The sequence below is a fragment of the Molothrus aeneus genome, chromosome 22 (assembly GCF_037042795.1).
Source record: "Molothrus aeneus isolate 106 chromosome 22, BPBGC_Maene_1.0, whole genome shotgun sequence".
Taxonomy (NCBI): domain Eukaryota; kingdom Metazoa; phylum Chordata; class Aves; order Passeriformes; family Icteridae; genus Molothrus; species Molothrus aeneus.
The window spans coordinates 5,531,088-5,543,521 of NC_089667.1; the positions used below are offsets into that span (position 1 = coordinate 5,531,088).

General features: G+C 50.0%; 1 protein-coding gene across 1 annotated transcript in view; it reads right to left on the minus strand.

The window, feature by feature from the left end:
• POU2F3 (POU class 2 homeobox 3) overlaps positions 1-9,812 on the minus strand; it is a 48,290-nt gene extending 38,478 nt beyond the window's left edge. The window contains 4 exon segments of the mRNA XM_066564497.1: positions 4,201-4,269; positions 4,874-4,927; positions 9,529-9,740; positions 9,742-9,812. Of these exon segments, the coding sequence (XP_066420594.1) occupies positions 4,201-4,269; positions 4,874-4,927; positions 9,529-9,740; positions 9,742-9,812 (406 nt within the window).
• Between the last annotated feature and the right edge of the window lie 2,622 nt (positions 9,813-12,434).

The following is a 12,434-nucleotide window of genomic DNA, read 5'->3' on the forward strand; positions in this document are numbered from 1 at the left end:
GAACAATGCCCCAAATTACCCTTTTTTTTTTGTTTTTTTTCTCTCCTTCTAAGCCTGGAATTGGCAGGGATATGAAAGGATGAGATTATGCCTCTGCTCCTGCCACTTCCCATCAGATCTTTAGGCTTCAGTTTTAGATCAAGGGCTTGGTCTACAAAAGCATTTTGGTACTTAATTCCTTAATTTTTCTTTTTTTTTCTTATTCAAGTTCTTGGAGCCATCCTGCATCTTTTGGTGATGAAAAGCCTTTGGATATCTGCACCTAGGAGGATTTCTAGGTGTAATATTAATTTGGTAAGAGACCTCTCCTTTTTTTTGAGGGGGAATGAGCTGTGTGGATTGGCTCAATTTGGTAGGAAATGGGAAATTCAATTAATGAGTCATCAGCAACCACTCTGAGCCTTTTCCCACATGAAGCAGGGAACCCAAACACAACATTATTAGTAAATATTCCTCCAACAATGCCTGCAAAGGAGCGCAAAAACTTCCCGGGAAGCTCGGCACAAAGGGAGCTTTGTTGTTTATAAACAGAAAGGGCTGAGAAAACAGCGCGGGGAAGGGTTGGGGGAAATACCTGAGCTGCACCTTGCACAGGTGGGGGACGGGTGCTGCCACCCCCCGAGGGTCCTGCAAGGGGTCCCCAAGGGTGACAACCTCAGCAGGACCCAAAGGACAGCCCAGCACTCTGCAGGGTCTCATTCCCCAAAGGAACCGGAGCAGATCAAAAAAAAAATCACTGGGACGGCCTCAGAAAAAAATAAAAAAAATATTAAATAATCATCAGGACGGCCTCAGAAAAAAAGAAATCAAAATTATAAAAAAAATCACTGTGACAGCCTGAGAAAAAATAAAAAAAAATATTAAAAAATCACCAGGACAGCCTGAGAAAAAATAAAAAAAATATTAAATAATCATCAGGACAGCCTGAGAAAAAATTAAAAAATATTAAATAATCACCAGGACGGCCTCAGAAAAAATAAAAAAAATATTAAATAATCACTGTGACAGCCTGAGAAAAAATTAAAAAAATATTAAATAATCATCAGGACAGCCTGAGAAAAAATTTAAAAAATATTAAAAAATCATCAGGACAATCTCAGAAAAAATTTTAAAAATATTAAAAAATCATCAGGACGGCCTCAGAAAAAATAAAAAAAATATTAAATAATCATCAGGACGGCCTCAGAAAAAATAAAAAAATATTAAAAAATCATCAGGACGGCCTCAGAAAAAAATAAAAAAAATATTAAAAAATCATCAGGACAGCCTCAGGAAAAAAAAAATCAAAATTATAAAAAAAAAAATCATTGGGACAGCTTCAGGGGAAAAGAAAAAAATCATAACTGGGACAGCCTAAGAAAAAAGTAAAACAAATTAAAAAATCACTGTGACAGCATCAGAAAAAAAAAATCAAAATTATAAAAAAAATCACTGGGACAGCCTCAGGGAAAAAAAAAACAAAAAATATCAAAAAATATTTAAAAAATCATTGTGACAGCCTCAGGGGAAAAAAAAAATCATCACTGGGACAGCCTAAGAAAAAAATATCAAAAAATAAAAAAAATCACCGGGACAGACTCAGAAAAAAAAATTAAAAAATTAAAAAATCACTGGAACAGCCTCAGAAAAAAAATTAAAAATCAAAATATCACTGGGACATACTCAGAAAAAAATCAAAAAATCACGGGGACAGCCTTAGCAGAAAAAAGCGATTTAAACAGGTTCTTTGTGCCGCTCTTTGCAAATGAAGGAGATTTACTCGTCCTGATTTCCCTGCTTGATTTGAAGGCTCTGAGCCACCAACGCTGCTGCCGTGAATATTTTTTGTTATTTTCAAACAAATTGACTTCGCTGTTCTGCTTTCTTTTCTCAATTACCATTAGAAAGAGGCACTGCAGCTCTCACTAATGGCTGTCTGGGATGCTTAAGCTGACAAAAAATCCAAATTTTATCCAACCAAATGTGCTGCCAGCTTCTGGTTTAACATTTCTGACTCCCACTACATTTAATACCAGAATTAAATCCCCATTTTCCTTCATCTTGATTAATCCTGCCACCCCATCAATGAGCACCAAATATTTCAGGGGGTTCCAGTTCCTGATTTAAGGGCCTGTAACAGCTCTCAGGGGTTTTTGGAGGAGCTTGGGGAGTTTGGGATGTGTTTGGTGCTGGTTTATCCCAAACCCAAATTTGGGGTGATTCGAGAGCCCTGAGCAGGAGCTGAGCTGGCCAAAGTCCGTCAGAGTTCATGGATGTGAACAGAACCAGGTTTGGTCTCTAGTTTAGATTTTGTCAAATAACTCAGTTATTGGGATTTCTAAATCAAGGAGTGAGGTTGGTCCCTTTAATCCCTTTAAAACCTGGAGTTCTCTTGCTTAGCCAAAATCTCTTTTTTTTCCCTCAAATTTTATAAGAGGAAAATCATTCCATGCAAAGTTTTCACCTGCTCTTCCACATGCCCCTGGCCCAAGCTTAGGGCTCTTCATTACTCAGAGAATATTTGGTTCCTCTACATTTTCTCCAGCAGTTTTTGCTTTGAAAGGTGTTGATTTCTAATCCTACAGCACAGCTTTTAATAACCTTAATTTGCTGCACCTAGTGGGTGCTAAGATGATTTCTTAGTGTTGCTCATTTGCCTACAAAGGGATGTGACCATGGCCCTTTGGGAAATTACAGGGCCTTGTAAATGGGATTCAAATCTCAGCGATCCAAATCTCACTCCAGGCAGCCCCAAAGCACAAACCTGATTTTTCGGGTGCCTGTTACACCTGGTGGTGGGCAAACCTGGCAGAAATCAGTGCTCACAGCATCACTGGCACCTTCAAAGGATCCCCCTGAGCCTCAGCTTTCCAGATCCGAGGGATTTGGGGGCTCCGTGAGGAGCTGGAGCCTGCTCAGCATCAGGTGTGAGGTGAGAACCCAACCACACCTCTGCACCCGCTGCTGCTGCAGCTCCCAGACTGGATTTGGTTATTCCCAAAGTCCCTCCCATTTTTCTCCACACACACACAGAGCCCAGAAAATGCTGTTTTCCCTAAGGAAAAGCTCCTGGCACAACCCTGTGGATACAGAGCTGAGCTGAGTGCACCGGGGCTGTTCCAAAGCCATCACTGCTGAGGCACAGGCGGCAGCGAATTTCCGAATTTCTGAATTCCACATCAGACCCACTGGGGAGGCACCCTGTGAGTGAATTTCCGCCTCAAACCCACTGAGGACATTGGGGCAGGCACTCTGTGAGCGAATTTCAAACTCAAACCTGATGGGGACATTAGAGAGGCACTCTGTGAGTGAATTTCCACCTCAAACCCACCGAGGACATTGGAGAGGCACTCTGAGCAAATTTCCACGTCAGACCTGCTGGGGACATGGGGCAGGCACTCTCTGAGCAAATTTCAAACTCAAACCTGATGGGGACGTTGGGGAGGCACTCTGTGAGCAAATTTCCACATCAGACCTGCTGGGGACATGGGGGAGGCACTCTCTGAGCAAATTTCCCTGTCAGACCCACAGAGGACATGGGGCAGGCATTCTGTGAGCAAATTTCAAACTCAAAACCCACTGGGGACATTGGGGAGGCACTCTCTGAGCTGGGGAACATGGGGGAAGCACCCTGTGAGTGAATTTCCCTGTCAGGCCTGCTGAGGACACTGGGCAGGCACTCTGTGAGTGAATTTCCACCTCAGACCCACAGAGGACATTGGGCAGGCACTCTCTAAGCAAAATTCCATGTCAGACATGCTGGGGACATTGGGGAGGCACTCTGTGACCTGGGGACACTGGGGAGTCAGTCTGTGAACAAATTTCTATGTCAGACCCACAGAGGACATTGGAGAGGCACTCTGTGACCTGGGGACACTGGGGCAGGCCCTCTGTGAGCGAATTTCAGCCTCAAACCCACAGAGGACACTGAGGAGGCACCCTGTGAGTGAATTTCCATGTCAGACCCGCTGGGCACATGGGGGAGGCACTCTGGGATTCGCTGCTGTCACACAGGAGGGATCTTGCATGGCTGATCAAGATACCAACGCAATCCTAGCCCTGAGCACATTCCTGATCAACTGCCAGGCTGCAAGAGCAGCAACAGGAGCCCAGAAAAAGCACGGGGGAAGAAACTTCCAGCACCCACATTCCCCTTTTTTTGTTATTTTTTCTTTTGTTTCTCCTTGCTCTCCTGCCCCTGCCGCCCCAGACCCTCCTTACCTGGCTCCACCTGGTCAGGCTCGTGCCGGGTGTCTGTGGAATCTGCAGCATCCCCGCTCATCTTGATCTCTGGAAAAGGAGGCACAACTGATTTTAATAACAGGTCACAGTCCCAGGCAACAGGCACATGTGGCTTCCACTAAACAGCACAAATGAATGTGTGTAATTATAATAAACCATCAGACTTTCAAATTTCTGATTCCTCAACATCCAGGCGCTGGAATATTCATCAGCTCTGAGGATGCACTTTCCCTCCTGTTGCTCTTTGCAGCCCCCCTCACTCCTGTCCCCCCTCCCCGGTTTGCTGGGGGGGTTTTCACCCTTTTCATCCCTCCTCACCCACGGGATGAAGGGGTGGATTCAGCACTGGGAGCTCCCCAGCCCTGGTCAGGCTTCCCAAACCTGCTGTGGTGCTCTGGCTGGGACAGCACCTCCTACACCTGCAGAGATGGGGATCCCTCCAGCTTTCTCCCAAATCCTTCCCTTGCCCTTCAAGATGGCTCATACCCAGCTTGTTTTTCCCACTGCCTCTATCTGCACTTTATTTCTCCTCTTTTTGTCACTTACAAGTGTTCACAACCCTCAAAAGCCACCCAAGATCTGCCTTGTCCCAAAGTGTTGTGCCCTGCATTTCCCCCCCATCCTCACCCAGGCCAAGAAATTTGTCATTTACCCTTGAAGTGATGACTGCCACCACACCCGGGGCCACTTTCTCCTTCGGGGACAGCTGCAAGAAAAGGTGGGAATGGTCAACATCACATTAAAAGAGGCCAAGGACACAGAGGTGGGAGAAGAGGGGATCTCTATTCAAATTCACATGGACACCCCTCAGCTTTTCCCTTTGCACTGGGATTTTAACTGTTTCCAGACTCGTTGCGGGGGATAAAAAAAAAAAAAAAAAACAGGTAAAAAAAGGAGATAATTTTTTATTATTTGAGTGATTTGCATGTGCTTCCTGCAGCCAATCCCGGCCACAGACTCTCCCCATTTGCATGGGGGAATAACAACAGCGGGGAAGCTGGGCCAGTGTTTGCTGTGGTTTTGCTGGGATAGGGAAGGCAGGTGGAAGCCACCTAAAAGCACCATGCAAACCCTTTTCCTCTTCCCCAGATCCACCTTTTGTTATTCCCAAACAGATGAGAGCGGCCCCGTTGGATTTTTATCCCCATTTCCCTCTTTTGCTCCCACCAAAACAGGCAGGGCTTTGTGTGTGTGTGTGTGTGTGTGTGTGTGCAGGTTTTCTTCTCCCATATTCAAAGTTGCCCTCGTGTGCAAACAGCAGATAATCTGCTTTTCTGGCCAAGATTTCCTAGCTTTGATCAAGTTGAAAGTCTGTAACTTTCTCCAGCAAATGAATAAAGGTAGGAAAAAAAAAATCAGGATTTTATACCAGAGCACAGAAACTTTCACATACTTCAGAAACTTCCTTTCCTCAAATTATATTAAGGAGTGAAGGGGGGGAAAAGGAGGGAGAAAAGAGTTGTGGGATTTTTCTTTTTTTTCCCCTTCAAATAAACCCTCTGCAATTAAGACATGAACGTTTAGTGGGGCTTCTAAGCATTTCTACTGCAGGAAGAGTAATTACCATCAGCTATAAACATCTTCTTGTCTTGTACCACTGCCAAGGGACCCTAACTTAGGCAATCTACAAAGCACAAAGTTTTGCTGGCTGCCAAAAAGTATTTAAAAAAAAAAAAAAAAGGCAAGTTCTCATAAAATAGAGGAAGAAAAAAAAAATCAAAAAGCCTGCAGAAATTTGGGTGCTTCCTTTGGTGAGAAAGCTTGAAAGCTTGTTAAAAAATATATATATATAATTAGGGAAAGCAAATATTTAATTCCCAAGAGAGAGAGAGCTGGAGCAGCTGAGACAGAGCTGAGGAAGGACAGGCAGAAAAACAGAGCATGAAAATCTCTGTCCCTCCTGCAGGAGTGACCCCCACACCCCTCTGCCATTAAAAACTGGGATGGGTGGGGAGGGAAGGAGGAATTGCTGCTGCACCTTGATTGCATATCACATGTTATCCACCAGGTAAATCCCCTCCTCCTGCAGCTGCGAGATAAGAGATGCCCTGGGATTCCCATGCACAGGAATTTTATTTTCAGCGAGGTTCGAAAACCCCCCCTATAAATGTGCACAAGTTATTACAGTTTGAATCTCTTGAATTTTATTTTCAGTGAGATTCAAATCACCCCTATAAATGTGCACAAATTATTACAGTTAGAATATATTGAATTTTATTTTCAGAGAAATTCAAATCCCCCCTATAAATGTGCACAAGTTATTACAGTTTGAATATATTGAATTTTATTTTCAGAGAAATTCAAATCCCCCCTGTAAATGTGCACAAGTTATTACAGTTTGAATCTCTTGAATTTTATTTTCAGTGAGATTCAAAAAAAACCCTATAAATGTGCACAAATTATTAGTTTGAATAAGTTGAATTTTATTTTCAGTGAGATTCAAAAAATCCCCTATAAATGTGCACAAATTATTGCAGTTTGAATATCTTGAATTTTATTTTCAGTGAGATTCAAATCCCCTACAAATGTGCACAAGTTATTACAGTATGAATATCTTGTTGGGAAAAAGAAAATAAAAAGGGAAAAATAAGCAGAAAGAAAAGGAAAGCTCTGCCTGCTGATCTGAGAGGTTTAAGGTTAAGGGTAGATTTTGTATTCTGTATCTGTATTTAGGATTTTTGTAATCTGTAGCCACAGGGGTACAGATTTCGTGTCCCTATGGGTGACAGGGCAGCAGCAGCACCCTCCAAGAGATCCTTGGGAACCAGGAGCAGACACACAGAGCAATTGTTTTCTAATCTAATTGCAACCTTTTTATGGACACCCAAAGCCCTTCCACCAGAGCGATGCAAACCCAGCTTTGACCCCTGCTCCATCCTAAAAACCACCTTCAGACAGGGCAGCTCCTTCCACACAGCTTTGCCAGCTTAGCAATACACACAGGATAATCAGGCTTGGAGAAAAAAAAAATAAAAATAAATAAATAAAAAAGAAATAAAACCTCTCTGGGAAAAATAACCCAGCTTAGGACAGCCTAACTGTAAACCACAGCCCTATTAGGAGCCGCCAGTGTGGCCTGGGCCATATTAAAAATGTGCTGCTCTTCCCCAGCTCCCAAAGAGAGCAGGGGCAGGGGCAGGCTGGGTGGTTCAGCCAGACCAAAGGAGCTCTGCCCGTGCAGACACTTCTCCAGGACATATCTGCATCTCTATTTGTGCTGAAACAAACGCTGTCAGCAAATAAAGCCTTTCCCAAGCTGCCCGTGGCCGCTGGGTGAGCCAGCCTGATGGCTGGAAAAGGGGAATCTGCTCCTGGAGCAGGGGGAGCTGGGCTTGCCTGGGAGCATCACCCCGAGGCTTTGGGTGCCTGAGTCCCTCTGGAGGCTGCAGGGAGCTGGAATAGCCAAAATTTCCAAATATCCAGGGAGGTGAAATATCCAAAATGCCCCGGGAGGGGGTGGTGGCAGCCAGCAGGGAAGTGTCTCAGCAGAGAGGAGGCTGTGAGGGGCATGGGAGTCCTCCTGGGGGCTGTGTCTTCTCTTAAAATCATTAAAGTTGGGAAAAAAAACCCTCCAAGATAAAAACTGGGGTTTAAGCTGAGCTCAGCTCTGCATAAAGGTTACAGAGGGGCCTCAAAGCTGCTCAGGGACCCCAGAACTGAACTGCTTTTGTGTAGGGGTGAAAAAAACCACACACCCACTGTGCTGGGCTCCAAAGGACTCCTGGAAGCTGCAGCCTTTGTGCCAGATCAGGGGCAGTGGGAGCACAGCCCCAGCTCCAAACCCAGCCTGGGGGCGATGCCACCAGCCCTGACAGAGGGCACAGGACCCAGCTGGGGAATGTCCCTGTGAGGAAAGGGTCACCCACGAGCCCGGGGGACGGCTGGAGGGCTGCATTGGGTGGCTGGATGGGTGGGTGGGTCGCTTTTTACCTTTTCTTTTTGTCCCCTCCAACGAGTTTGGAAAGAGTTAAAATTCCCATGGAAAGGGAAGAGCTGAGGGGGCGTCCACCTGAATTGGATGGATGGATGGATGGATGGATGGATGGATGGATGATGGATGGATGGATGGATGGATGGATGGATGGATGGATGGATGGATGGATGGATGGATGGATGTGTGGGTTGGAGCCTGCAGGGGACACATCCCCCAGAGGCACCGACCCAAGCACACCCAGAGCAGGTGCTCCGACCAGTCAGGCTCACACCCTGAGCCAAGACCCTCCTTGGCAGCCTCTCCCCATGGCCAGGGCTCCCCAGCCCACTCAGGCTGCCCACAGAGCCATCCCAGAGCCCTGCAGGGGCCGTGGAGCCAAGGCTTTGGCCACCTCGTCACAGCGCTGAGCCTGGCCGAGGTGGTGGCATTGCTGCCCTGCCCTGCAGGCCTGTCTGGGAGCCCAGGGGCAGGCAGGGCTCCTGGGTGGGCTACGAACCCCCAGGTGTGCCCTGAGGAGCAGGAGCCCCACAGGGGTACCCAGGGAATGGGGCAGAGTGATGGATGCATCCTCCCCTCCAGCAGAGCGTTTTGTGCCGCACAAAGCCCAGGACAAAAGTCTCCAAAGTGGCTCCTGTACCCCAAAATGCCTGTACCCCAGGCAGGACGGGGCTCTCGGGGTCTGCAGCTCCAGCATCACCCGCAGCTCTGTGCCCAGCGATGGAGCTCGGGCAGGGTGAGCCGGGGCTCAGCACAGCTCCGGGGCATCAGGCAGAGATTGCTGCTGTTCCAGCTCGCTGCAGGGCAGGGGCTGCTCGGGGGGGATGTGAGAAGCGCAGCCCCCTGGAAGCAGCGCCTGAGTATCGCTGCTCATTCATTCCTGACTCAACCCAGCCTCCCTCAGCTCCCTCCTCATTCATTTCTCCCTCCTTCTCCCTCTTTGTCACGAACTTTTCTCCTTTCATCGCGTGTCCCATCTCTCTCTCACACCTCCCTCCGCCTTTGCCGCATCCCTCCGCGGGTTTATCCCTTCTCCCTCCTCCCAGCTCTGTCCCGATGACAGGACGCACAGGTCAGGCACTAAATTCTCATTTTCCAGGCACCCCAAAAGTTTCATTTTCCAGCACTCTGCGCTGCTCCCTGGCAGCACCGGGGCTGCTCCCACGTTGTGGCCATGGCTTGGCAGCCCCCTAAACAGATCCGGGCAGCATCCATCCATCCATCCCCCGGCAGGAATGTGGGCACCTCACCAGGCGCCCCGGCGGGAGAGAAGAGGAGGGAAAAGAGCGAGGAAAGGTCACGGGAATGGGATCAACCCCATTTCCTGCCCGAGCCCACGGCCCCGGCTGCTCCGCGCTGCGCTCCGTGCCCTTTACCTGCGTGCACGGACTCCAGGTTCACCATCCTGCCGGCGGGGGGAAATCCGCGGTGTGCCCAGCCTCCTGCCGTCAGCCCCAGGTTGCCAGGGGCTGCCAGTTTGCCCTCCCTCCTCTGCCACCCGCTGCCTCTGGAAGCGGCCGTGGGTCCGCAGCCCAAGGCACCTAGAGCTCCATTGCCTGTTGCCATGCAGGGCCAGGTGAGCATGCGGCGCTGCCACGCCTCGCCCCACCTCCGGCTCCCTCGGGTGCCCTGACACCCAGCAGCCTGGCGTCAGGCCCATGCAAACGCTGCCATTTGCATATTAGTAACTGGGGGATGGATGAGTCCCTGCAGCGCTGCCAGGCTGCGGGGTGGGGTGGGAAGGAGGGCAGGAAGGAAAGAGCAGCGCTCCGCCCTCGGCAGAGCTCGGGAAGCACCCGCAGCACCTGCCCCAAAGCCCTGCCCGAGCCCCCCTTTGGGCACTGAGCTCCTCCGGGTGGGCATTGCCCCCAGGGAAGGTGGGCAAGTGAAGAAGCAGAGGTTTGGGGTCATTCTGTGGTGTTGTGTCTTCTCAAGCTGGGCTGGATTGGCCCTGAGCTCCTCCGGGTGGGCAGTGCCCCCAGGGCAGGTGGGTGAGAGAAGGAACAGAAGTTCCTCCAAGATCATCGAGCCCAACCTGTGCCCTCACACCTCACCCAGACCATAGCACCCAGTGCCATGTCCAGTCTGTTTTTAAACACATCCAGAGATGGTGATTCCAGCACCTCCCTGGGAAGAGCATTCCAGTGCTTTATTGTTCTTTCAGCGATTTTTTTTTCCCCAATATCCAACCTATCCCTTCCCTGCCGTAGCTTGAGCCTGTGTGCTCTGGTTCTGTCAGAGACCAACCCCACCTGTCTGCAGCCTCCCTTCAGGAAGGTGCAGAGAGCAATAAGGGCACCTCTGAGCCTCCTCTTCTCCAGGCTGAACAGCCCCAGTTCCGAGGGTCACTCTGGCAATCCTGGGGTGTTGTGTCCTCCCAGGCTGGGCTGGACCCTCCCTAAGCACCTCTGGGTGGGCATTGCCCCCATGGAAGGTGTGTGAGTGAAGGAACACAGGTTTGGGGTCACTCTGGTAATCCTGGGGTGTTGTGTCCTCTCAGGCTGGGCTGGACCTCGACGCTGAGTGAAGCAGCATGAAAAAGGAAAGTGAAAAACATCAAAGAAACCTGTGTTGGCTGGAGATAAAGAGCAGGGTTAAATAATAAATAATAAATAATAAAGATAAAGGCTGGCACACAGAGACGCTGCTCTCCTGACATGTGCTCCATCTCTGTCCCCTAAGGAGAGGAGAGAAGTGGCAGCCAGCCTCTCCCTCCTCACCCCTGCTGCTCCAAGCTGCAGGATTGACCAACTTCCAGGGAAGCCAGGCAAGAAAAAATCCCCTGACGCTGGCTTCTTCTGCAGAAAGAGCCAGAGGCCAGAGCCTGAGCTGTGACAGGGACCGAGCTGCTCCCTGTCCCTGCCATGTGCCACCCTGGTGACCCCGGCAGCCCTGGGGACACCGGTGTGACAGTTCCGAGCTGCTGAAAGCGTTAACGCTCGATTAGTAGCTGCCAGGTACGAGCTATCGCACATTCATCTCTCTCCGGCTGGGTAATTCACGTTCCAGGGCTCTCGGCGTTCCCACATGCCGCTCTCCCTCCCTGGACAGACAGGTTTCTCCCAGGGGATGGGTGGGCGGGCAGGATCTCCAGCCTCACCTGCAGCCCGGCCCCGCGGCATGGGCAGCGAGGACATCCCCGGGACAGGGCGGAGGAGCTCCATGAAACCCTAACGAGGAAAAACCGGAGGGGAGCTGGGGCTTCCCGGCTCGCCCCGACATTTCTTTCCAGGGCAGGGATGAGATTTCAGCCTCCAGGAAGCAGCGAGGTGGCACCAGCTTGGCACGGGCAGCTCCCCGCAGCTCCTGGACTGCAGCCACCCCTGCAGCCACCGAGCCCTGCGGCGTTCCTGGGCAGCTGCCGCCCTCTTCTCGTGTGTTTTTCTCTGGGTTTTCCCCATCCCGAAGCCTGACGTGATCGGGTCTCTTCACTGCGTCAAACAGGAATTTATTTGCTGGTGGCTCCCAGCCAGCTCGAGAGGCTGGCGACCACGGGAGCTCTCCTTCCCCCACATCAGAGCAGCTTTTGTTCACCAAGCAGGAGTTTCTCATCTCTCGCTGCTCTTCCTGGCGCTTTTCCCGTTCTCCGGAGCCCACCAGGAGGGCTCTGCCGGTGGCATCTCCAGCCGGGCGGGAATCCTGGGCATCCTCTGGGCAGGGATGCTGTCCTGGCCACGGGCAGGGCACCAGTGCCCTCTCCTGGCCCCACACACGGCTGGGAATGGCTTTTTCTGGCTGTTACTTTGTGCTCAATGAAACAGCGGGAAAAAGTTGAATATTTAGGTGGTTTTCTCCCCAAGCCCATCCCCTTGAGTGCCCTGAGCTTTGAGAGAACACATCACCCTTATGAAAGTCAGAGCATGGATCACAGCATCACCACTTCTTTCTGCTGTGGAAATGAGATGATCAGGCACGGCAGGATTGGTTTTACTCTGATCACTGCTAAAACCACTCCCAGACACCATCAAACACTCTGCTCTTTTTTTTTCTTTGTGGTCACCAATGACCTATCCACTCCCCTCCTCACTGCAGGCACCGTGGTCTTCCTCTCCTGCTGTTCCAGGCATCTCTTGGAGGGAGATGAGCTCTGCAGGCAGCACCTGATTTATGGGACACAGCCTTGGGACGGGCCCTGGAAGCACGAACTGCAGCGAGACGCCACAAAAATCTCCAATTTATTTCTTTTGAGGGGGAGGGCTGGGGATATCCTGCGATCCTGCAGGGACCGGCTGGACCACGAGCATCCCTGTCCCGACATCCCGACATCCCTGTCCCGACATCC